Source organism: Anopheles coluzzii, chromosome X (genome assembly GCF_943734685.1).
Source record: "Anopheles coluzzii chromosome X, AcolN3, whole genome shotgun sequence".
NCBI classification, from domain to species: domain Eukaryota; kingdom Metazoa; phylum Arthropoda; class Insecta; order Diptera; family Culicidae; genus Anopheles; species Anopheles coluzzii.
The window spans coordinates 2,462,263-2,486,833 of record NC_064669.1 but is presented as its reverse complement, the minus strand read 5'-3'; the positions used below and the strand labels follow the sequence as shown (position 1 = coordinate 2,486,833).

The following is a 24,571-nucleotide window of genomic DNA, read 5'->3' as shown; positions in this document are numbered from 1 at the left end:
CAATTTAAAAAAAAGATGTTACTCGATTTTTTGCTAACAGTAGTAAACCAGTTTCAGATTCAACGATTACCGAGCTCACCCTGCTTCGTACCGCTTCAAACGACGCAAAAACGCACCTATAATAACCTAAGTGGGAATGGATGCCCACTGGCCGGATAGCGACTCTGCAGGACTTCGAAAAAAGATTTAAAAAAATAATCTTTGGTCCTTCGGCCACCATGCACTGAGGCAGCAGCCCAGACAAACAGATAGCAGATTTTAATATTTTCTATTGAAGAAAGGTTGTATATTCTAATTAAGCTAACATTTAACCTAATTTGATCCATTCTGATAGTTTAACGCTTTTCTAACAGTTTCTAATGCATTATTTTCATCGCGTTACAGGTGCGGTCCAAGGTAACAGGTTCAAGGTTCGCGTAAATGAAAGGAGTTCATTTCATACGTCTAGCTTTTAAACGATTTGAAACATGTTTTGATTTAAAAACAACTTCGATCCGAAGTTACGGGTTTTAGAAACCTTACGTTTTGGCTTTCTTACTGTAATTGTTATCTATGCAATGCCGAAGTTGTTCGTTAACAGGTAATTGCATTTTTTCACGCTGGCCGATGTTACCTAATCTCTTCTGAGCTCTCTGTAGCGCAAAAAACTACCTTTCCCATCTTAAAAGAAACTCCTAATCGATCGGCTCGTCTTGCCCGGCAAGCGTGTGAGATTATCGTAAAAGCAATCGATACTACTTGATCGGCTCATTACCAATACATTTATAGCATTTTAACACACACACACACTTTTACAGCTCTCCCACTGCTCAGCCCAACCCGGACCGCTGCAGCGTCTGTTGGTTTTCCCGCAACACTTGCCGAACGTTTATGTTGATGCGACTGTGCTGCATGTACTCCTCGACGGCAGCGCCCCACTGCACCGCGCCCGGCCGCTCCGCATCCAACACTGCCCACCGTGCCGCACTGCAGCCCAGGCCCTCGGGCAGCTCCGCGTCGATACAAACGCGCGGCACCGCATGATAGCACAGCCGGCTCGCCCCCGTCATAACGACGATGTCGCCGCTCCGCAGCAGCAGGGCGTCCGGGTGCTCCTCCCGGCTAGTGCCGCCGATCAGAAACACTGCCGGCTGGCCGAAGCTGAAGCAAAAAAGGGAGAGGGGGGGGGGGGGGCAAAAAGAACGCTTTAGTGAACGTGTGTGTTGCAGCCAGCCAGCTCAACCCTATCCCGCCGCTACCTGAACGAAAACAGAGGCGCCGTTTGATCGTCCTCCGAGTGGTCCGTGTGGCCGGCTAGTGTCGCCCCGGCCGGATAGTAGTTCACGATGGCCGCCTCCGGCGAGAAGCGATCGTAGCCGAGGGTGGTCGCGACGTACCGGACCAGCGCACCGAGCTCGCATGGGAACGGTTCGCGCCGTGCCTCGTCGTACAGCTTGTTTGTCCAATCGTACTGATAGCCCAGCGTGGCCCAGCGCAAACTTTTGGCGAACTTGCGTCGCTCGGCCGGGGTCGGTATGGTTTGCAGCTGCTCCCACCAGCTGCCGACAGCGTCCCGCGCCAGCTGGCCCACGCCGCTCTGGTTGGTGGTGTTGGGAGGGGTCGGATAATCGGCCAAGCTACGCGTCATCCACTGCCGCTGTGCCTCGGCAGTGAACGGATTGGCCACGACGAGCAGCCCGGGACGGCTGGTCAGTTCGTGCACCTTCCATTCGCTCGGTGACAGCAGGCCCGTGAAACATTGCCCATCGATGTTGCCCAACCGTACTGGCTGCGGGGAAAGAAAAACCATACCAATTACTTTCGGTGCATTGTGTTGGAACCGTTTCCTGAATGTGTTGGACGCGTCTTCCGCATGTATTAAGAGAAAGTGGGGACCGAACCCTTACCTTCAGGTTTGGATGGTCGCTACCGATCAGCAGCACATCCTCGAACGAAGGTGGCGGATTTCTCGACTTGTAGTACTTGAAGGCTGTTTGGAACATGGCTTTGCATACTCTTTGGCTGAACGTTTCGTTAATCGTTTCATATCACAATGCTGCAAAAGAAAAACCTTAATTACTTGTTGCGCTTGATCATCCAACTATTCGTAGAACAAATCACCTGAGCAATCACAATCTAGTATTAAGTTTTAGCACCGCATGTCTTTTCAGTTACCTGGCACGACTGTGCTGCCGGACCGAACCAAAACACCCGCACACCGGTTTGTTTGTTTACATTCGATGCGCACAAATTGACAGCTGGCCCGGTCACAGTGCGTTCCAAAAGTGTGTGCTTGCTCGCTGTGCGCTGATGTTTAGTTTAGCTTCCTTGTATTATTTTCAGTGAGCGATTTATTACGAAAGAGGAAATAAATTCTCTCCGCAGTGGGCATGCATGCATCCGCAGTTTTTAATTCATATTTGAAAACATTTGAAAGTGCATTATTGCACTTTACGGTTGGTGCCCGTTCACATCGTTTGATTGTAGCGAGATATAAACATTTTATAGCTTCTTTTTATAGTAACTTTACATTCGATTTGCCGTTGGTTTTACCGGCGCTCCATGCGTTTCCATTTCAAAAAGTAACCGAAATTGATTTGACTTTTTTTTTTATCTGCTAGCTCCTCCCATGCCGATTCTACGTTTGCATAGAAAAATAGGAAATCCAGGTTCACAACACACATTCTACTAAAGTTCGTACGCTGTTTCCCACACTATTCATATGTTGCACAGTTTCCATTCGGTATGGTTTGTCGACTGGAACTGGAATTGTATCGGTTCCAGACTCGGACCTAATTCCAAGTATCGGTCCAAATCCGAATCCAGAACAGTTCCCGGTATTGTTTTTGATACTAATTATAATCGGGAGCTATTTCCGGATCAGACCGGGTTCATAGTCAGTTCCAGGTCCTTTATAGGTTTATTTTTAGTTTCAGGACGTTTATTGATTCATGATCGGCTCCAGGACCAGTATGGACTCATGGTTGGTTCCAGGGCCGGTTGGGGTTCATGACAGGTTCTAGGGCAGGTGTGTTCATGATAGGTTCCAGGGCAGGTACGGATTCATGATAGGTTTCAGGAGCTGTATGGGTTCATGATTGGTTCTAGGACCGGTATGGATTCATGATAGGTTCCGGGACCAGTATCGGTTCATGATAGGTTCTAGGGCCGGTATGGGTTCATGAGCAGTTCCAGAACCGATATGGGTTCAGTATCAGTACCAGGGCCGGTATGAGTTCATGTTAGATACCAGAAGCAGTATGGGTTCATGATCGGTTCCAGGAACGGCACAGGTTCATGACAGGTTGCAGGAGCTGTACAGCATTAATTCCAGGACCAGTTGGGATTCATGATCAGTGTCAGGGTCAGTATGGGTACATGATCGGTTCCAAGACCGGAATTAATTCTTGATATGTTCCAGTACAGGTATGGGTTCAAAATCAATTCTTGGACCAGTATGACCAGTATTGATGCCTGAACCGGTGTATGTTCAGTATCGGTTTCAGGATCGGTATAGGCTCAGTTTCAAATCCAGGACCTGCTGCCTACTGCCGGTCATGCGCCGTGCTTGAGCCAGAATATGTAATGGATTGGTGTCAGGACTAGTAAGGGGGTTTGGTTTTGGTTTAAGGTCGCTTAAGAGGTCGTCATAAGTATCTCATTTCAATTGGGTTATGAGGCCATTAATTTCGGCGTACTCTTAAGTGTAAAAGGGCTCTTTGAAATTTATTTGCGCTGCATTGTAACCTGGCCAAATCAACTAGTGCATTCTAAAATCCCTGGAAAAGAAAACAAAAACAAAAACTATGGGAAAGCGCTGTATCAAGTTTATGTCGTTGCATCATTCCATCTCAATCGATAAGATAGCTACGAACCACCCTCTGTCCCAATCCCCCCCCCCCTCCTCCGCCATTCCCTATCAACCTATTTTTGAAGTGGTTGTACCGTATCGTCCACTAAACCCTTCCACACATTCCACGCCGGTCACCTCTCTAGCCGGACGGGGGCGGTCCGCTTGGATTCCACCGGCTTGCGGCGAGCTGCTTGGCCGCCGCCCGCCTCACCTTCCCGCTCGCCGTCATCGGCAGCTGGTCGACAAAGATGACGCCCCCGCGCAGCCACTTGTGGGCCGGCCGAGCCCGCCCGTCCGGCGTGCGGGCACAGTGCTCGACCACCTGCCGTTCGGTCGGGGCGCTCGCCGATTCGTACGGTTCGCGCACGACCAGCGCCGTGGCCAGCTCGTTGTACGGCCGGGCCGGATCGGGCAACCCGACGACGGCCACGTACCGGACGCCCGGCAGCTCCGCGATCGTGTCCTCCAGCTCGGTCGGGGCGATCTGGAACCCGTCGTACTTGAAGATTTCCCGCTTGCGGTCCACCAGATAGAGGTAGCCGTCCGCGTCGAAGCGCGCAATGTCGCCGGTCCGCACGTACCCGTCCGCGGCCAGGGTGGCCTCGGTCGCCGGCACGTCACCGTGGTACCCGAGGAAGGGGTGCGCCGGCCGGACAAGCAGTTCGCCCGTTTCGTTGGGACCGAGCGGTCGGCCATCCTCCGCTGTGATCTGTAACGAGTGGAGTGGCATTAGATTGGACATGATAACACACACACACACACACACACACACCATCACACACTTACCTTCGCCGTTACACCGGGCAGCAGAAAGCCAACGGAATCGTCACGGACCAGCAGCTCGTAGGCGATGTTGCCCGTCTCGCTGGTGCCGTACCCGACGAGCGACCGACCCCTGCCAGCCACCAGGACGCGCTGATTGATGTCCTCCCGCAGCCGCTTCGACACCGTGCTGCCGCCGACGGCGAACAGCTTGATCGAGGGCAACCGTTCGGCGGAGGCCTCCAGCGTGCGCACAATGTCGGTTGCCATCGTGGGCGTCACGAGCAGCAGCGTCACCTGGTGCCGATTGCACAGCTCGATCGCAAGCTGCGGCGTGGCCGGCCGGGTCGTGATGACGCGCCGGATCCCGTTCAGCAGACCGGTCATCAGCATCTGCCAGCCGGAGATCCAGTAGAGCGTGCTGAAGCACAGGATCGTGTCGCGGCGATCGAGCTGGCTGATGCGCTGGTACGGTCCGATCAGCTGGGCGTGCGAGATACGAACGGCCTTCGGCAGACCGGTCGTGCCGGACGAGCACACAATAACGGCCGTCAGCGCGGCCGAATCGCCCCGGTAGGCGGGCACGAACCCGTCCTCATCGTCCGTCTCGACCGCGGTCACGTCGGCCACGGGCAGACACTGGGCCGATGGCTCACCGAGCAGCACGTACGGCTGGGCCGCGAGCAGTAGGCCGATCCGCCCGGCTGCTTCGTAGACGACCGGCAGCGCGTCCGCATCCGCTATCACGTTGCGGGGCCGGGTCAGGCGCAGCAGGTGCTCCACCTCCTCCACGCCGAACGACGGATCGAGCGTGCTGACCGTTACGCCGGCCAGGAAGCAACCGAGCACGACCGGCGCCACGTCGTCGGAGTTGCGCGCCATCAGCGCCACCACGTCGCCCTGCTGGCAGCGGTCGGGGCCGATCAGCCGCCTGGCGAAGCGGACCGCGCGACGGCGCAGCTCGTCCCCGCTCATCGCGTACCCGGTGTCACCGTTCAGCTGGGCCGGTTTCGGGCCCGCCCGCTCCAGCACGTTCAGCAGCACCTGGCCGAGGTTGGCGGCCGGATTCAGCACGGGCGGTCGGTCCGGGCCGCGCCAGCAGCCGGCAGCCGGATCGTACTGGGTCGCCATGCTTACGCACGGGCGTGGAACAGGTAACTGTCGGGCTGGGCGCTTAAGCGCGGGCACAGAGAGGGAGAGCGAGTGCCACTTTACACTGGTGGCATCTGGCCACTCTTGTTATCGCGCACCCGTCTGGCTCTATTGTTGCCAAACAGGCTTTTGTCGCTTCGAGTGCGCCGAGAGATATGAGCGTGAAGCCGCTTTCGAATCATGCTGCACGAGGGGAGACACGTTGTAACAGCCTGTCCCTTTTAATATGATTTACTCTATCCAACTACCAGCTTGAGCTATTGATTGAACGTTTACATGGCAAATTGTACTTCGTTTACTTTCTTCGAAAGCTATTTATGACGTTCACTAATCCTAATCGAAAGCCTCCTACCTCTTCCTAACGGCAAAGTGATATTGGAACTCCTCTATTAGGCAGGCATAAACCCGAGCTGACTCGAAGGGCGCCTTCTTTAAAATTTATTTCTAAACATTAAAATGATATGACAATTAACAGATGCAATGTGGTACGAACGATGGCAACAACAAAACCTACTGCCTTGTCTCTGCAGCACAGCGCAGCACCGAAGGCATTTGCACTAACCTACTTCCCCCCATCGACTCCCTCTCCCGCTGCGTGCTTTGCTTCCGGTGGCGAAACATTGTCCGTTTCTTCCTTCTGCTTCGCGATAAGGTCGCTAAGTTTGTAACACTTGAAGGGCACTATCTTCATCACCAGCTGGTTTACGTTCCTTTCCTGCAGCGGCATCGCGCCGGCAACCTCCTCCTTCATGGGCGGCTTGGTGGTGGTGGTGGTGATCGTCTTGGCGCCACTTTCGTCAGCCTTTTCGTTGCAGATGACGGTGACATCGTGGGATTTATTTTCTTCCGAGACCGTTTCCGGTGCCACCGTATCCTTGGGGCTGCCTTCTCTCTGTTCGTCCCTGTCCGGCACCTCCCTCTGCGGCACTAGCGTTGTGTCGGAGGTCGGCGAACCGGCGCCTTCGGTCATGTCAGCCGGGGCCGGCGGCACAAGCGTTGTGTCGGAGGTCGGCGAACCGGCGCCTTCGGTCATGTCAGCCGGGGCCGGCGGCACTTCGATCTGCAGCATTTTCAGCCTCATCCGCTGTGCTTCCAGCCGCCACTTCCATGCCTCCTTTACCGCATCCTCCTGCATGTCCATCGCTTGGCGGTGCTTGTGCTGGTAGGAGTAGAGCGAGCTTTTTAGTGTATCCATTTCTTTTCTGTGTAAAACAATAAAACAAAAAACAAAGCGAAAATCAGTTTTAGTACTTAGGAACCAGGAAACTAAAAAGCTTCGGCAATAAATTGATACATTTTTGGTGCCACTAGAATCGTTAGACAAACGAGAGTGAAACTTCAAATTGAATAGCTGTTCAGTTGTGAATGAACTGAATCCGTTTTAGCAGGGCCTGAACCTTATTTTGTATCAAAATTACAGTCAACAAGCCAGAGAACAAGCCTGGATGATAATGATAATGAAGGAATATAGTGAGATAATACATTTGCTGTTGATGTATGCAAAACTGGACGATAAATTAAGCTTCGACGTGTTTAGATAGACGTCCGTTAATCCGTTAAAAGATTTGAATATCCGAACGCGGACTAAGCTTGCATCAAATCGATGTGAACCTTTGTATGAATCGAATAATTGGAGTTGTATAGAGTTGCTAAGGAAAAAAGGCCTTTTCCAACTCGATTCTATACGCGGCATTGAGGTTTCCATAGAAAGGTGTCAACTAGAAGAGTCATTCCAACCAATGACATTATATTGCAATAGATTCTCTGAATTAAATCGCTGAGAAATCTTTAGTTTTGAAAGTGCCGAAAAAGCTTTAGTTTTGATGTTTTGAAAGCCGTATTTTGAAAGCGTATTTTAAAGCCATCCCCGAGAGTTGGTGTGGCAATTTGACGCTTACTGCAATTTCATCGCACCGTCTCGATTGATTGTTCCTACCAGACTTCTAAAACAATAAGCATATTTCATAGAGCAATTGGGTCAAATTTTTCGACTCGACTGGATCGCTAAAAATATTTAACAAAATTTTACAGACTGGCCGAATTGATATGATTAAAATTATAATTAAAATAACAGCAAATGCAAACAAATGCTAGAAAGAAAACGATAACTTACGTATAGTACTCGACGAGTACGTTTACCCATGCAAAGCTATTGGAGGCCATCTCGTGTTCCAGGTGGCGCACCCGCCGATCCGCCCGGGCCAGCTGCTCGGTCAGATCCTTGATCTGCTCGTGGAGCGCCTGCACGTTGTAGTACTCCGCCGACCGGACCAGCTTGACGCACCGCTCGTACTGCGTCTGGGACTCGCGCTGCGCCATACGGAGCGTGCGGATCTCTCGCGGGCAGTCTTCGTGCTCGCTCTTAAGTTGAAAGAAGCGCTGCTTCAGCTGGGTGTACCTGTGCATGAGCTGTTTGCGCTGATCGGCCACCTCCCGGAACAAGGAATTTCCCTTCTCAACTACAGCGAAAGAGAGAAAGAGAAATATTAGGCACAGTTGCAGGGCCGAACTGAAGCGATCGAGCGCTTCACACTCACGTGCACTGTTCGAGTTGGAGCGCAAACCGGCCAGCTCCGCCGCCAGCATGCCGTTCTGCTGCTGGGTCGCTTCGAGCAGGTCGCGCAGCTCCTCCGCCTCCTGCGCTTTGATCTCCAGGTTGCCCTTCTTGGACGCGAGCTGCTCCCGCAGCAGCTCGATCTCCTCGCTCAGCTCGGCAATGTTGGTCAGCGCACCGGTGAGCTTCCGGTCGGCCGTTGTCAGCTTCTGCTGCAGCTGCACGATTTCCGACTGATACTGCAGCTCGTCCTCCTCCCAGTCCTGCTTGGCGCGCAGCGACTTTTCCTGCACCATCCGGAGCGTTTCCTCGATGTGCTCGGGGACGGGCCCGTCCGCGGGCGGGCACTGCTGCGGCGGCTCGGAGCGTTGCGCTGCGAGCTCTTTGCTCAGCTGCTCTATTTGCGCCTCCTGTGCCTTCAGCTGGGTCGCGTGCTCGGTGCGCATTTGTTCCAGCTGCCGGTTCGATTTGGCCACTTGCTGTTCCAGCTCGTCGGACAGATCGGTGCTGATCTGCTTGGCTACCTGCAGCTTTTTCTTCACCGTGTACAGCTCCTGCCGCAGCTCCTCGTTCTCTGCCTTGAGCCTGTCCATCGCGCAGCACGGTGGAACGGAACGACCCGGCACTTGATTTGTTTTCGCCGCGTTACCCTTTTTCTCCCCCCAGTAGAAGGCACAAACCTTTGGGCGGAATCGTACGTTGGTTTTCCGTTGCTACTTTTCGTTTCGTTTGACCGTTTGATTGGCGATAGGTGTACAAAGGCGAATATGTGACCGTTGTTTGACAGTCGCGGCACTGACAGTTGGAGAGTGACGGCGATGCAGCACTGACTACACGACGTAGCGGTAGACGCGTCATAAGGATGTAAACAAAACAAGGTGTGTTCGAGCAGTTTATGAGTTTGCGTGTGATTCAACAGCGAAATGTTGTTTTTGGTAAAGTTTTGAGAGGCTTTAGCTCCAATGGAGTTATTTTGTCTCCAAAATCCAACATCAAAGATTCGAGCACGAAATGTACTGTCATGTACGAACAATGTCACACGCATGCCTTGGATATTTACAGAAGAGCGCCGTTTATCCGGGCTTTTCGGGACCAAGGTGTAATAAATGACAAGGTTAAGTTGTTTAGAGCAAAATGACATTTCTCGACTTGACATTTCTCTTCCGGGGGCTCCGGTACAAAAATCGGGGAGGGCTGGTGCGGGGTAATGAAATTTGTATGCAGAGAGTGACAGATGTCCCCCACAATGTCGCCCAGCAAAAGCGATAAAAATCAACCTTCTAAATACATTATCCTTGTTCGGGACTTGACCTTGCCCGGATAAGCGAATAACACAGATAATGAGTCAAATGATGTTTTATCACCAATTTCTGATTATGTTTTGAAAATTTTTCTTATTTTTTGATAATAATAACCCAGTTTTTTATGAACTTCATGTTTTTTCGAAGAGAATATTCAAAATTTGCCATGAATTATAGTGTTTTTTGTTATGACAATGTGCTCTTATAACTGCTTTTTCAAATATCCTCCTCATAACGCAATGTCACTTTTGTATTGAATTGTCATTTCTAAACAGCACGGATAAACGAAAAGCCGGATAAAAGGTACCCGGATAAACGGCGCTCCACTGTATTTCCTTTTATTTTTACTTGCTTCTACAGGGTTAAGCTTCACAGGTCTAGGAAAACAGATCACAAACTGGACGAATGTGTATGACTGCCACAAAACAACCCTGGCAATAAAGTAGCACAGTCCCACAATAGGACAGTCCCGTGGAACAGTCGTCAACTCGTATGTCTTAATCAGCCATACCGGCGAACTCGTTCGTTCCTGGGAACGTTCGCCGCGACGCTCATTTTCACTCAATTCATAGCCCTCTAGATAAAAAATTAGAAAATCGTATAGATTTTACTCTGGCCAACCTAGTGGTACAACCCTGTCCACTCATGAGCGACGAATGTTTCTCGTCGAACGAGTTCGCCGGTACGGCTGAATAACAAGCCCGCCATGGGTTTAAGCCTAATAGGGACCGTCTCCTCGTAGCAAACGCAGGCTTGGCTTCTTCTTTGGCACTACAACCGTGATCGAAAAATCATGGGTAGTTCATGGGTAGAATCGGCCGTATCGGGGAGCTCGTTCGTCGAAGAACGTTCGTCGCTCATGAGTGGACAGGGTTGTACCGCTAGATTAGGCAGAACGAAACCTAGACGGTTTTCTAATTTTTGATCATAGAGGGCTATGAAATGAGTGAAAATGAGCGTCGCGGCGAACGTTCCCGGGAACGTACGAGCTCCCCGATACGGCTGAATACCTCAAAACAAATGTCGAAATGGTTAACAGGTAGACAGTACTGATAGTTTACATTAAAATTATAATGTGATATATTTCAACACGAAGTTAGCAGTGATTTGGTAGCAAATTAAATGAAGCAAATGAGCAACAATTTCAAAGAGCCGGACTTTTAGGAACCAAGAACGGTTCCAATGATAACCTCGAAAGAACAGACAGAATCAAATCGGTATTTCCCAACTACCTCAACGGTAAGAAAATTTTCGTGTAGTTTGTGTAAAAAATAGACATTTTTCTTTATTTGATATTTGTCGCATTCAATCCCCTGCCAGAAATCTGTCCGCCTTACAGAATCATCGCATAAAACTAGCTCACCTATTCTTGTACCTTTCCTTTCTGCGTACCTACGTAAGGTATCGTATTTTTCTCTCTCCTCTCTCTCTCTCTCTCTCTCTTTCTCTCTCTCTCTCTCACTCTCTATCTCTTTCTCGCTATCAAATTCTGCTTGCCTTTATCTCTACATTGTGTGGAGGAAGTAGTAGTTATCTAATTGCTAAGTGTCTACAGTTCCTTGCTAACAAGATGATCGCTAAACCGTTTCCGTGCCTAGGGCCTACTAATGACAGCACTACTACTTTGCCATTTACCTGCCGAGCTGGAAGAACCCCATTTCTTGAAAATGCCGTGTCAGTGGCTGTTTTGCTGTAATCCTTCCCATGCAGCCTTGCACGCTGAGCCCACTTCGATGCAGTACGGAGTACCACATTCGTGATGGTCACGTTAATCGCCTTCTTCCAGCTGCACGGTGGCAACCTCCATCGGACATTGGAACCAGTTCACTAAACATGATCAAAAACCGTAATCCCTAACATATCGCTATTATCCATTTAGTTATCTCCTTCCTCTTCTATCGACAGTGTCTACATGATGGCGTTGATCTGCTCCAGCTACTCCCAATACTCACTCACCCACACAGACACACACACGCACTCTCGCATGCACACGCCAATCGCCGTCGTTTCGTGCATTCTGGCTATTTACATTTCGCTGTGGAACAGAACAGAAAAATGGGTTGCGCATCAGCGACTGAAACAGGTGGACGGAAAGCCTGTTCTGTTCATGAATCCGGCATAAGTCTTTCAACACATTTTTGCGTGGTGACAGTAGGCGAAAGGTGGCGAGGAACAAGTAAAGAATAGTGCGAAAGGCGAAACTACTAATACACTAACCAAAAAAAATGTACAACTTTAAACTCTTCCTACATTCTCTCTCTCTATCTCTATCTATCTCTCTCTCCCTTCTCCATCCCTCTCTCTCTCTGTATCTTTTTACAATATACGCATATAAGGAACGCATCAAAGCACGAATTAACTTAGGCTACACGGTACGGCGAAGTAGGGGATCACATGAAACACACGTGCTGCGGCTGCCACTACTTCCCGTCCGTTTAACGTAATCTGGAAGGTTGACTGAGCTACTATACACAAAGGCACTACTACCAAGGTGCTACCTAACAGACTCCAATGGAGTTCGTAAACCTAACAAACCTTAACCTTTCTAATCGCACGAATGACGGGCGACGTTCCGGGATGACCCGAAAGAGCGATGCACGGTTGTATGTGTGAATGTGTGTGTGTGTGTGTGTGGGGGGGGAATCACTAAAAAACCTAACCTAACAAATTGCGGCGCGCGCGATCACAACGATCCGGCACAAGAGCATCAGTGCGATCTTCAAACGAACGATTGCTACCACTACTGCTGCTACGACGACGACTACTACTACTGCTACTACTACCACTACAAATACTACTACTGCTGCTCGATTATGGTGCGCATTGCCGCCCGGAACACACTGCTAGAATATGGCAGTTGGAAACTGGTGTGCCGCGTCTGCAAATGGCGGCTTTAACGGTACGCAGACTAAGGCGGCTCCGAGGACTGTTAGAACACCATAGCGCTGTAGTGACAGGGGCCTTAGATCCGCTGCTGCTGCGTCCGGTGTTGTGTTTTGTACTGCGGCGCGCCTAGTCACTGGACGGTTTCGGGCGCTGCCGCCGGAGGCTGCCCGCCCGCCGTTAGGAGAACGGGGGCGTGTCGCTCTCGGACCGGATCTGCCGGATGCGCACGTCGTCGTACGCGATGGTGAAGATGCTCTTCTTGTCCGCGATCTTGTTCCGCTTGCCCTTGGTGTGGAGCAGCGAGTTCATCGCGATGCCCGAATCGTGATCGTCCTCCAGCGTGGACACGTTGAGCGTTTTCGCGTTCTTGGTGCTGGTGCCGCCGCCGCCGCCGCCGCCGGCACCGTTCGACTTCGCCCCGGGGGCCGCCGTCGCCGCCGCCGACTGGTCGACGATCTTGATCTGCACCTTGTTGTCGCGGCTCACGATCGGTGGCGTCTCGGGGTAGAGGTAGTGGGGCAGCTTGTCCGGCGGGGCCGGCACGACCGGCGGCCCGGTCCCGTACTCCGCCTCGAACCGGTGCTCGGAGTGCTGGAGCAGCGGGTGGCTGCCGCCCGCCTCCTGCTGCTGCTGCTGCTGCTGCTGCTGCTGCTGCTGCTGCTGCTGGGACTGGGCGACCTTGCGCGCGTGCTGTATGTCTTCCTTGAGCAGGCGGGCCTCCTTCGGTGGGCTGGTGCGGGGCGCCGGCTCCGGCTTGCCCTTGGCCGGTGGGGCCGGTGCGGCCGCGGCTGGCTCCCCCTCGCCCTTCCGGCGGCTGCCGCCGGTCGTGATGGTGGTGGTCGAGCTGGTGGTCGTGGTGGTGAGCAGCGTCGTCCCGCCGGCCGGCTCCCGGTCCCTCTTGCGCCCGTCCCGCTTCTCGAGCGAGTCGCCCTCCTTGCTGAGGTTGTAGTACCAGTCCATGTACTTCGGGTTGACCCCGTGCTGCTGTCCCTCGCCGCCACCGCCGCCACCGCCGCCGCCGCCCCCCGGTTCGTTGAGGTCCTCCTCCTTCGACACCGATTTGCTCAGGCGGGGCGGCTTGGGGGCGGGCCCCTTCGGGCCCTGCGAGCCCGCCATTGCCCCCGAACCGCCCGTCCCAGCCGCCTGCCGGCGGCTCGGCGACTCGGACGTCGTCAGCCGGATGCGGGTCGTGGTCGTTTCGGTCTTGTCGTCGCGCCGCGAAACCCGCTGCTCGACCGACGCCTTCGGCGACACCGTCACCGACTTGGACGTCTTCGTCACCGAGTACCGGTAGTCCTCCACGTCGGACGCCATCTCGTCCAGGCTGTCCGCGGAGAAGTAGTTCTTCTGCACCACCACCTCCTTCTCCGAGCCGTCCGAGTCCTCGTAGTACTTGACGTTCTTGCGGTACACCTTCTTGCGCCGCCCGTCCGCCCCGGGCGCACCATTGCCCCCGTTACCCCCGCCCCGCCGGCCCCGCTGCTCCGGCCCGTGCAGCGAGTCGGAGATTTCCATCAGCACGTCCCGCTTGAGCCGCTGCTCCTTCCCGGGCTCCTTGCCGTTGCGCGACAGCTCCTCGTTGCGCTTGCGGCGCAGTATGCTGGTGCGCGTTTCCTGCCCACCCCGCCGGTGCCCACCGCCGCCCGGTCCCTCCCGGCGCAGCTCGCGCCCGTGGTGCAGCTCGTCCTCCTCCTCCTGGATCGGGGTGCGGATTTTGCGCTTCACCGACTCGACCACGATGATGCGCCGGTTCGACTTGCGCTCGCCGGTCGACTCGCCACCGCTGTACTCGCCGCTGCCGCCGCCCAGCCCGCCCTTGCCGCCGGTGCGGTGCTTCAGCGTCTTTTTGCGGTGCCGCCGGCGCTTGATCAGGTACACACCGTCCGGGCTGTCCGGCGGGCTGTACCGCACGTACTCGTACTCGTCCTCCGACAGCGAGTCGTCGTTCTCGCTCTTGGTGCGCCGCCGGCCGAACCCGCCCGAGGCCCCGAAGCCCCCAGCGCCGCCGCCGCCGCCGCCGCCGCCGCGCATCGGCTCCGTCTGCGTGCCGGTGTCGCAGTCGGTCTGGGTGGCGGCCACCACCACCGCCATCGACTGGCACGGCAGGCTCTGGGTCTCGAGCGCCTGCTCGTACTGGTTGTACCGCTCCTCGAGCTTCTCCTTCTCGAGCAGTATCTGGCGGAGCAGCGCGTTCTGCTGCTTGAGCGAGTGCTCCAGCTCCTGGTGCATCAGCGAGTGGGTCGAGACGGTCGGCTTCAGCCGGCCCGGGTCGCCGTCCCCGTCCGCCGCCGGGTCCTTGCTGCGGCCCGCGCCCGCACCGATCTTCACCTCGGTCACGTGTTCGCCCCGCCGCACCGGCACCTCGTTCGGGATGGTCTGGATGAAGGTCGTGCCCGGCAGCAGCTGGTAGTGCTCGCGGATGATCTGCTTCCCGTTCGCCTGCTCCTCGATGTACCGGCGCATCAGTATCTCCTTGCCGCCGTTGTCCACCATGATGTACTGCGGCTGGTTGGGCTGGGCGGCCACGCCAGCGCGCTGCTGCTGCTGCTGCGCCTGCTGCTGCTGCGGTATGTTGACGTAGATGTTCTCCTCCTCGTTGCGGCCGCGCGTTATCAGCCGCAGTATCTCCGCGTTGCCGTCCTTGATGAAGTACTGATCGCGCGGCTCAATGTCGTCCGCGACCAGCTGTGGAGCCGCCTAATGCGGAGAGCACAACGTGAGACAACGAACCTTCAGATATGCTGTACAAGGCTTACCGCGTGTCCCTGCCGTTTGAAGCTGCCGCGCCGCTCGTAGTTCAGATCGCTGCCCCGATCCATCTCGTGCCGGCGCATCGAGTCGTCATCGATCGGCAGCGCATCGTCCGTGGTCGGTTTGCCGCCGCCGCCGCCGCCGCCGCCGCCCCCACCACCACCGCCGCCGCCACCAGCATGATGGTGATGGTGGTGGTGGTGGATGCGCTTCAGCGACTGGTACTCCGGATCGTGCTCGTCCACGTCCTCCACGTACATGTCCCGGTCCGCGTTCAGCAGGTTCGTGCGCGACCGGTGCATGTGCGTGTCGTCCTTGGTCGATTTGCTCTTCATGTCGCTCCTGCAACGAACGAACAACGGAGCCTGATTAGTGCTGGGGGGGGATGTTGGCGCACATCTCCTTCTGCCTTTGCTCTCGCGAGAGCGGCGCGCTTGCCAATCCGGACTGCCGAGAAGGGTGTGTTTTTTTTTTTTTTTTTGCTACTACGTACTACATCCATCCGCCTTTACTACAGTACTACGAAACCACTACTATGTACGGGCACCAGCTAAGCTAACACAAACGCTTCATCCAAATCTTGGGTGGGATGTTCCAAATCTTGAAATACTGGACAGGCAGAGGGAGGGTGGGAAGGGAAGGGGAGGTTGAGGGTTTAGAAATGAAGTACGCAAGGGAAGGAGATGTCAGACAGGCTTTACAGTAGTTTCTTTACAGTTGTTCTGTCCAAGCATGCTGAGTAGTAAGCCAGCACAATTTGCACACTAAAGCCTAACGGGTCCTGGAGACCTTTCAAATCTTCACAAACAGTAGCCTTTTCCTTGAAGCCTACTAGAAACAACACGTTCCGCACATTAAAATAAAAAAAAAGCTAAACTCGCTCCAACACAACGGTTGGCAGGTTCGTCGCTTGCTCTCACTAACTCTTTCTGGATGTGGACGGGTGGGATGTTCGAATGGAAAAAGGGGACATGGATGCTCAACTGCTTTCCACCCCATCTCGCGCAGGAAAAAGTAAAACAGAAAAATCGGGTTGGCGAGGGGGGGGGGGGCGGGGGTGGTGTACCCCGAAACAAAACAAAAACAAAAACAAATCCAATTTCGGCCCTCCCTGGTTACTGACCTAATTTTAACCGTATGCTTCTCTAGCTTCCCGCCATCGTTCGCCCGCTTCCGCTCATTGCCGTCGGTGCCGCTCTCGTCCCCGCGCTGGTCCGGCTCACCGTCCCGGTCGTCCCCCCCGTCGTCCCCGGCCGCCGCTAGTGTGCCTTTGCCAATGTCGCGCCGCCCTCGGTACTCCCAATGCGTCGGCTTGGTACGGGAATCGGTCGATCGATTCGCTGCTGACCAGGCTTCTCGCCGTCCCATCCACTCGGCGACCTGCGATGGTTGTTGGTGATGGTTGTTGGTGGTTTTTTTTTTTTTTTTTTTGATTGGTTGGTTTTGGTGTTGGAGGCAGGATGTGAGGCAGATGGTGACGACATTGAATGAAAGGCCATTTGGGTTTGTTTGGTTGTTGTTGTTGTTTTTTTTTGGCGGGCGTGGAAGGTCAGCATAAATGCGTGTGTGTGTTTTTTTAAGAGTTTTAAAGAGTGTGTGTGTGTGTGTATTTATTTTTTTATAAAATTTTGAAAATTAATTATTTTATTCATATCCATTGTAGAGGTTTGTGAGATTTTTTTCGTGAGATAATTTTGCATAATTTTGCATGTAAACAGTACCATTTGCAAGTGCACAATGAGCGAAAAAGACGGAACACATTGACAGGAATTGTTTAGGAAATGTTTAGGAATCGAATTAAAAAAAAAATCGAAAACAGGGGGGAAAAAAAGGAGGAAACGAAACGAAACACACAAATAATTATTTTGCAAACGTTTGCGGCCCGGTCATTGTTTTGGTCGGTTTGGCCAGGAGTGAGTGAGCAGGGAGAATGGCGGGAGGAAAAGCAAGAGTTTGGATCGATGACAGTGTGTGTGAAAGAAAATGGATGCAAAGGGGGGAGATGAAGAAAAGAAATCGAAAGTATCGAAAGAAAAAAAAAGGATCGAGAAGAAGAAAAAAAGGAAGGGAAGGAAAAAATAAAAGTAAAAACAAACAGTGAGAACGGGCACATCAGTAAAGCTAATTTTGAAGGTGTAGTTTTAAAACGGTACCGGGAAGGAAATTGGTAGGGTAATAAGGAAAAAAAAGCAACTGTATTTAGTAGATACGGTGGGCGGGACTGGATCTAGGGATGCAAGAACGAAATTAAACCAAAACAACAAACAAAACAAAAACACACCAGCCAGCGCACAAGCATGCACATTGGCGCAAATTCATGTAGATGTCGCTTTTGGACCGATGAGTCAGACAGCTGTCGTTTGCTATTACACGGTTCGTTAGTACTGTGAATCGGTCATCTGCACGATTTAGTGCAAGTGCTTTGTTGGCGTGAGTTTTCGGAAACGGCAATACAAACAAGAACAAAAAAACTATGAATTGTGTAACACTATGTAAGCACTTTTTAGTGTGAAGCAAACTGTAGCAAACAAATCATTCAAACAGGTGTGCATGAAAACAACACAAAATTATACAAAACAGTGTGCAATAACAAACAGAAAATGTACAACTCGTGCAAACAGGTGGTAAGGAAAGGTGTAAACGAGCGCGCAAGATCGAGCCAAGATGACAGTTGCGTGTCGAGTCGGTTCAGTGTTACGGTAAGTGCTAACGTGCGAACATGGTCCCCTTGTTGGTGGTGTGCAAAAAAAAGCGTTAAAGTTCAAAACGTTTTCCCAACCGAAACAGTAATAGTACCCGTTCGTGTGCCAGTATGTGTGCTGTTCGATGTGCGCTGTGCTGTGCGAACTGGGCAGGGGGTAGGGGAGAGAACACTAAGAGTGATGCTACGGGTACGGAAATAGTGAGGGTTTCTGGTGTGTTTCAAGGAGGAGTGAAGGGGGGGGGAGGAAATGCAGGATAGGAGCGATGGTCAGTGTACGACTGTGAGCTCTGCAATGCTACTAGGGGGTTGAAGGTAACAAGGAAATCTACCTGCACAGATTTGGATTGCTTTCCAAGTCCCTGCTTTCTATGAACAAGATCATCTTCGATATTATTCACGCGCAGTATGCGTTTGCTGAGAAAAACAAACCAAGAGACGGTGTTTGGATAATGAGACAGGTGACAGGTAGAGAGACAGAGTGAGGGTAAGAGAGACACAGTGGGGTGAGATTGCGAGATGAAGATGGAGATAGAGGAGAGAGCGATAACATCGAGATGGGTACATTCGGTTCAGGACGGTGATAGAAAAATAGAGTGATACAGAGACATAGAAAAAGAGAGAAAGAGAGAGAGAGAGAGAAAGAGAGAGAAAGAGAGAATGCGAAAAATATAACATATTATTGTTTTAGTCAGTGATGATGCTGCTGGAAAGTTGAGATGAGCGCAATGTCCGCCCGAGATGCTCTATTAAAAACGGGAAGTTGTTGTTTGGGCTTTGTTTGTACTTTGTACTTCTTTTGTATGGCGAAAGATGGCGCTATTGATGACGGTAGAGTGGACTAAAACTGCTATGGGGGACAAATCATTGGCGGAGGGGGGTGGGGGGAAAGACTGTTGGAAGGGAAACAGCCGCTCGGGGAAGAGTAGGATGATGGGACAGGGTGTATTTTTTTTAACCCTGTTCGGTTTCGGTGAGCCTGATGTCATGTTTGTGATCGAATCAACGAGGTAGTAGGTTAGTAGTAGCGTCCTGGCAGTTAACGTGATACGGTGAGGTCAGTTGTATTATTAGTGAGGTATAGATAGCAGTAACACTAAGAGCAGTAGTAGTAGTATTAGTAGTAGTAGTTGCACATGTGGTAGTATTGGTAGTGTTGAAAATGTAGCACAGAAATATCGTCTATATCATCTTAATACATAAGCGTAAAAGTGAAACAATTTGAGTTTATTCACTATTACTGTAAGTCAAATGTACTGACACATGAAGTTATGGAAACAAATACCAGAGAACAAAAACAAATATAGAAAAAAAACGATACAAAAAAAAACAAATGGCTCGAAAGGAGCTTACAGCCAATATAGACAAAACATATAATGAAACATATTACGAAGGAAAATAGTAAACCTATAAACAAATAAAAAAAACTAACAACAAAATCAGAAACATAAAACAAACTAAACTCACCAGTCTACTAAAACCCACAGAAACAACATACACAGCAACACAACAACAAAAAAAAAACAAAACCTAAAGCAAACAAACACACAAAACAAAAGCAAAGAACAAGAAAAAAAAACACCCGCACGCTCTGTCATGCAAAGAGGGAACGCCCCAATCTAGCAGTGTATATGTGGAAGGCATTCCCGATGTACTGTGGAAGTGATGTGTATGTGTATGTATGTGTATATGAGATAAGAGATACAGAGAGTACAGAGCTGTAGAGGATCCTAGCTCTTCCACAAGGCGTGCAGCCACGAACCCGAAGAGTGGCGACAGTATGCGATAGACTGGGCAGGGTGGTGAAGGTTACTGCAGACCAAGTCACAAGAGGCGGGTGGGGGGGGGGGGGGAGGAAGGGGTGGAGCTTTTTGGGGCAAACAAAGAGGTGGGAGGGTGCGGACCGCAGACTTACCGGTTGGTAGCGTTCAGCGGACACCGGGGACAGATGCAGCAGAGCAGCAGCGTGAGGATGCCGAGCGCTAGCAGGATCGCGAGAAAGATGAGCAGCCAGAACAGGACACGGTTTTCGGCCTTGTAGAGAATCTGGGTGGAATAAGAGTAGAAGGATGAGTCTGGTGTGGTCGTGACATCGCCACCACCACCGCCCACCACACTTACAGCACTGCGCTCCTCCTGGCTGATGATGTTGGTGACCGTGCCGTTGATCGAGAGGCGCTGCTGGATCTTCGCGATGTCCACCACCGAGTCCGCGTCGTACAGTATCGTCGCGATCACAACGGACCGTTCGGCGCCGCCACCACTACCACCGCCGCCGCCGCCGCCGATCAGGTCGGTCGGGATGCCCCCGTCGCCGGTACGGTACGGGCGCACCTCCTGAATGATGACCCGCCCGCCCGTGATGTCCGCCAGCGTGTCCTGCACCTTCTTCCGGTCCGGGTCCGACCCGGGCACAATGAACGTGACCGTGCGCGTCCGGCTTTCCGGCGGATACACGCGAATCGTGGCGGTCGAGTAGCGCACCGGCACGCCCAGATCGAAGGCGCGCGCCGTCAGCACGAACACGTCCGACTCCTTCTGCCCGGTGGCGGGCGGACCACCGGACGCCACACTGCCCCCTGTCTGCCGGCGCCGGCGCAGCCCACCGACCGATTGGCCTCCACCTCCTCCGCCGCCTGTTCGCGGCACGAGCGGCCCGTTCAGCTTCAGCTCGCCCGTGATCGGGTGCAGGAAGAACTTGTTCTCGTAGTTGCCGTAGATCAGCTCGTACCGCACCTCGTTGTTCGGTGCCTCCGCGTCCCCGTCCGTCGCCCGGATGAACGCGGGCACGGTGAAGTTGCGCAGGTCCGCCGCGAGGATGAACTCGTACAGCGGCTTCTCGAACGCGGGCGTCTCGTCGTTCACGTCGATCAGCCGGATCACGAGCGGCACCTGCGCCCGGTTGCCGATGCCGTCGTCGTCCCGCGCCTCCACGTACAGGTGGTACTCGGGCATCGCCTCCCGGTCGAAGCCGTGGTTGTTGAGCGCCACCGTCACCACGCCGGACGCCGGGTCCAGGTTGAGCGAGGTGTTGTGCGGGCCTAGGATCTGCGTGTAGCGGACGCGGCCCCCGAGCCGCGCCGTGTCGACGTCGGTAGCGTGCACCTGGACGACGCGCGTCCCCGCCGTCATGTTCTCGGGCAGGTCGACGATGTAGTCGGCCTGCTCGAACACGGGCGGGTTGTCGTTGACGTCCGCCAGGTACACGGTGACGTTCACCAGCATCGACAGGTTGGTGGCGGGCCCGAGCTCCTGCGCGAGGATCTGAAAGTGGACGTAGGTGGCCGCCTCGTAGTCGAGCCGGGCGCTGTCCCGCACGCGCACGACAAAGTTCGCGTGGCCCTCGGCCACGTTCGGCGAGATCTCGAACGTACCGTTGTTGCCGAGCAGGGTCAGCGAGAACACGCCGTTCTTGCCGGCATCATCGTCCATCACGCGCGGTGTGTACGGGTCGGTGAAGGTCAGCACCGTGCCGGGGGCTGCGTTCTCGTCTAGCCGGGCGACGTAGCTGAAACAGAGCGAGCAGATGGGGAGAGTGAAACAACCCGCTTCAAGGGGGGGGGACGAGTCTCTCGGCAGCACTTACTGGTCGTTCTCGAAGTAGGGCGGCGAGTTGCTGCGCTCCGGCAGGAAGAAGGCAAGCTGCACCGTCGTCGCCATGGCGGGCGGCTCATCGCGGCTCACCTTTACCTCCTCCGCGATCACCGTCAGCAGGACGGGATCGCCTGCGTGCGTCAGTGCCAGTATGTCGTCCAGCGGTCGGAGCAGCGATATCTCACCTGGAGAGCAATAGAAGCGTGAGATACAGACTAGCACATTGCACGCGTCATATCTTACCACTCGTTTCGTTGATGTCGAAAAAGGACGTAAACGGGTTGCCCTCCGACACTAGCCCGTACCGGATCTCGCGCGGCACCCCTTTGTCACCGTCCTCGGCATGCACCTGGAGTACCTGTTAGAGCGAGCAAACAAGCGGTCGTTACCTTAGTGACGGACGGTGCGGCAAGGTTCATCGCCTCTTACCTTGTCGCCGGGTATGAGCCCGGCCGGAAGACGTGTTACCGGTGGGGCCACCGTAAACACGGGCGGCACGTCCTGCACGTCCTCCACGATGATGACCACCTCCAGCCCGGCAATGTTGCGCGTATCCTGCCCCGGCTCTGCGTACGCGTCCTGTGAGAAGCGTGGGAGAGATAGGGAGGCGTAAGAGCGTTGTCAACAACAACGTGTCTGCGCTACTTACGTTTGCCAGTACCGTCAGATGGTACATTGCTTGCTTTTCAAAGTCTAGCTGACCGAGCAGAAAGATGGTGCCTTCGGCCGTCTCGGGCGATATGAACTTCTGGCGAATACCGAACAGTGGTGATCCCTGGTGATACGAGACGGAGAAGGAATGCGGGGTTGTGTGTGAAGACGTACTAGGAGTTGGAGCGGTGTTGTTTACTTACCCATAGCTCTAGATACACAGGCTTCTGGAACAATGGATTTTTGTTCGCCAGAACGTAGTCCAGCTCGGTTCCTTTTTTAGCATCCTGAAACGATACAACGGTTGGAGATGTTGGAGAAGGCGTTGAAAAGTGGGCACTTCGAATTCTGGGGGAAGAATTGAGATAGTTTCTCCCAGCCGCATCTGCTGCCCAATAGCCCAAATAGACTAGCTCAGATAGCAAATGCAATATAGACATCTCTGAACTTGCAAGAACCTTCCGTAGACGACACCATTGCTCCCCTCCAACCCATCGCATCGAGCAAATATAGGTTAATTAGATTCCTGCGTCTTGCGAATCTTGCACCATTTTGCAGGGACAATTGTTCACCGCAGCGGCACACAGCTCGTGAACAATAAATGTGATACACAAATGCACAGATCTCAGTCTACGGTCACTCCATACTAGGAACTGTGGAAACCCGTCATCGCACACGACAGGGACCTCAAGGGGAGGAGAAGGAACGTTGGCAACGTCAAGAAGCTGGCCAGCAATGAAATGATAAATGGTAATGCATTGTTTTGCGCTCCGCTTCCGGCACAGAAACCCGCCGGGGGTGAGGCTTAGCACACAAGCGTGTGTTTTGTTGGAATTGATGATCTTCGGTCCGCTGTTTGTGGTTAGCCGTGTCTTCGTTGCGGTTATGCCGCTAGAAGTGAATGCATTAAGTTTATGGTGGAAGAAAAGGAAGACAAGTTCTAGCCGTTGTCGCTAACCGTGAGCGTTCGAAATTGGAACAGCCAAGAGCAGCCACATTGGCCTACGTTTGATGGGTGGAGAGACTGCCCCAGTCCCTGCAGTATATTCCTTGTGCCCCAAAACCCACGTTCCGCAGGGCAGCTCTGTTTTCGCGACCTACCTCCGGCACCATGATGATGCCCGCCTTGTGCGGAAAGATGACGTCGTGCGGCGTGGTAAAGTTGGTGGCAGTGATCGAGCAGCTCTGCACCGACATGCCGCCCTTGGTGTCCTTCACCGACACCTGGAAGTCGTAGTAGCGGCCCGGTTCGAGCCGCCGCGTCAGAATCACATTGGCCTGGCAGATGGAGTTGAACTTGGTGCAGGGCAGCGTCTCGATCTGTACCGTCGACGACGACGCATCGCCTGTGGCGGAAGAAAACGGAGAGCAAAATAGACGATCAATATCAATGTGATCGTAGTGCACCTGGAGGCAGACCCTGTGTTCCCCGTGACCCAGGGCATCCATTCGTGTACCTACCGACTAGCTCAAACTGGAGCGGGTACTCGAACTCTTCGTCGGAGGCCCGCAACCGGTAGATGACGGAGCCGACGGTTGCGTCGGCCGGCACCAGCACGAGCCCCATCCGGGTGGACGGGTCGAACTTTGGGTCGAGTCCGGCCGCTTCCGGCCAGCAGGCCGCGAGCGCCAGCAGGGCTAGCGTGAGCGGGATCCTAGGGCTGGTGTGGTCCGGTCGTTTCCTTCTGCCGCTGGTACTGCTGTACGCTCCCGCGCACGTCACGCCGTTGCGCGTCATCTTTATGTGGCTGGTGGAAGGAGAAGAACAGAAATGGACATTAGATAAGCATTAAGCAAAGGCCTGAATTCTCACAAAACTAAGTCCTCTAGCGTTGCATCCTTCGAATATTACTTCTTTCTCCCAGGAGATATTATGCTGCTGTCAATATCGCCAGATTCCGTTAAGAAAAAAGCACCGCTTTGCATGTGAAGTCGGGTTAGTACCTCAAACAATTTCCCTTTTTTTGTAGGACATTACCCAAAACTTTTTTAAACAACGTGTGACCTACTCTGTCACATAAGATCCCGCTGGACAACTCATCCAAAGCATTGGAGCATCACAGGCGTACCAGCAGTACAAGTTAACTCCCAATCAATAATCATTAACTGCTGAAAGCGCGAATAATTGTTGCTGGGTGCGGGCGTACGGGAGAGGAGGCCCTTGTCACACTGTTTGCGGTTTTGTGGCTGAGTAATCCCTGAGATGGAGTTGTGTGACTTTTTTCTTTTTTTTTTTTTTGGTTTGCACCTTCGTCTTGCAGTTGCAGTCATTTTCTAGACGACGGCAAGCTATCGGTGAGTGGAGCGGCATTATACAATGCAGGCGCCGCTCGTTCCCGTCTGCGTGTGTATGTGTGTGTGTGTGTGTGTGTGTACAAGCATTCTGC

The 24,571-nt window shown here is 53.2% G+C and overlaps 4 protein-coding genes across 14 annotated transcripts in view; all 4 read right to left on the bottom strand.

Annotated features, from left to right (window-relative positions):
- Nucleotides 1-742: 742 nt before the first annotated feature.
- LOC120952103 (nucleic acid dioxygenase ALKBH1) lies at nt 743-3,581 on the bottom strand. 2 transcript variants are annotated; one of them, XM_040371234.2, is made up of 4 exons: nt 2,101-3,581; nt 1,887-2,050; nt 1,239-1,768; nt 743-1,140 (listed from the first exon to the last, which is right to left on the bottom strand). In XM_040371234.2, exons 2-4 carry the CDS (start codon nt 1,980-1,982, stop codon nt 810-812), a joined length of 957 nt encoding a protein of 318 aa, XP_040227168.2. In that variant the 5' UTR covers nt 1,983-2,050; nt 2,101-3,581; the 3' UTR covers nt 743-809. The 2 variants fall into 2 exon arrangements, with proteins under 2 accessions (XP_040227168.2, XP_040227159.2); XM_040371225.2 differs by having other exon boundaries at nt 1,887-2,035.
- Nucleotides 3,582-3,679: 98 nt separating this feature from the next.
- LOC120952092 (probable 4-coumarate--CoA ligase 1) lies at nt 3,680-5,846 on the bottom strand. The gene is made up of 2 exons (XM_040371215.2): nt 4,619-5,846; nt 3,680-4,541 (listed from the first exon to the last, which is right to left on the bottom strand). Exons 1-2 carry the CDS (start codon nt 5,723-5,725, stop codon nt 3,972-3,974), a joined length of 1,677 nt encoding a protein of 558 aa, XP_040227149.2. The 5' UTR covers nt 5,726-5,846; the 3' UTR covers nt 3,680-3,971.
- Nucleotides 5,847-6,135: 289 nt separating this feature from the next.
- LOC120952083 (uveal autoantigen with coiled-coil domains and ankyrin repeats) lies at nt 6,136-9,107 on the bottom strand. The gene is made up of 3 exons (XM_040371203.2): nt 8,284-9,107; nt 7,860-8,205; nt 6,136-6,948 (listed from the first exon to the last, which is right to left on the bottom strand). Exons 1-3 carry the CDS (start codon nt 8,891-8,893, stop codon nt 6,309-6,311), a joined length of 1,596 nt encoding a protein of 531 aa, XP_040227137.2. The 5' UTR covers nt 8,894-9,107; the 3' UTR covers nt 6,136-6,308.
- Nucleotides 9,108-10,860: 1,753 nt separating this feature from the next.
- The window catches only part of LOC120950297 (cadherin-86C), a 114,004-nt gene continuing 100,293 nt past the window's right edge, over nt 10,861-24,571 (bottom strand). For 5 of the 10 annotated variants that reach the window (XM_049609420.1, XM_049609447.1, XM_049609501.1 and 2 more), the window contains 12 exons: nt 23,646-23,932; nt 23,286-23,530; nt 22,388-22,471; nt 22,183-22,308; nt 21,963-22,112; nt 21,777-21,891; nt 21,526-21,718; nt 19,855-21,447; nt 18,272-18,356; nt 16,362-16,618; nt 15,244-15,580; nt 10,861-15,184 (listed from right to left, as the gene is read on the bottom strand). In XM_049609420.1, the coding sequence (XP_049465377.1) occupies nt 12,665-15,184; nt 15,244-15,580; nt 16,362-16,618; nt 18,272-18,356; nt 19,855-21,447; nt 21,526-21,718; nt 21,777-21,891; nt 21,963-22,112; nt 22,183-22,308; nt 22,388-22,471; nt 23,286-23,530; nt 23,646-23,932 (5,992 nt within the window). In that variant the 3' untranslated portion in view covers nt 10,861-12,664. Of the gene's footprint in view, nt 15,185-15,243; nt 15,581-16,361; nt 16,619-18,271; nt 18,357-19,854; nt 21,448-21,525; nt 21,719-21,776; nt 21,892-21,962; nt 22,113-22,182; nt 22,309-22,387; nt 22,472-23,285; nt 23,531-23,645; nt 23,933-24,571 lie in introns of those variants that run through there. The other 5 variants (XM_040368296.2, XM_040368227.2, XM_049609560.1 and 2 more) reach the window with 5 other exon arrangements.

What these genes read in the sequence shown, in the direction of transcription:
- LOC120952103 (XM_040371234.2), bottom strand. Translation starts at nt 1,982, where the DNA reads ATGTTCCAAACAGCCTTCAAGTACTACAAGTCGAGAAATCCGCCACCT. An exon ending in GCGACCATCCAAACCTGAAG is followed by an intron (nt 1,769 to 1,886) that starts GTAAGGGTTCGG and finishes CTTTCCCCGCAG; the next exon opens with CCAGTACGGTTGGGCAACAT. An exon ending in GCGCCTCTGTTTTCGTTCAG is followed by an intron (nt 1,141 to 1,238) that starts GTAGCGGCGGGA and finishes TTTTTGCTTCAG; the next exon opens with CTTCGGCCAGCCGGCAGTGT.
- LOC120952092 (XM_040371215.2), bottom strand. Translation starts at nt 5,725, where the DNA reads ATGGCGACCCAGTACGATCCGGCTGCCGGCTGCTGGCGCGGCCCGGAC. An exon ending in TGCCCGGTGTAACGGCGAAG is followed by an intron (nt 4,542 to 4,618) that starts GTAAGTGTGTGA and finishes CACTCGTTACAG; the next exon opens with ATCACAGCGGAGGATGGCCG.
- LOC120952083 (XM_040371203.2), bottom strand. Translation starts at nt 8,893, where the DNA reads ATGGACAGGCTCAAGGCAGAGAACGAGGAGCTGCGGCAGGAGCTGTAC. An exon ending in CTCCAACTCGAACAGTGCAC is followed by an intron (nt 8,206 to 8,283) that starts GTGAGTGTGAAG and finishes CTTTCGCTGTAG; the next exon opens with TTGAGAAGGGAAATTCCTTG. An exon ending in GTACTCGTCGAGTACTATAC is followed by an intron (nt 6,949 to 7,859) that starts GTAAGTTATCGT and finishes TGTTTTACACAG; the next exon opens with AAAAGAAATGGATACACTAA.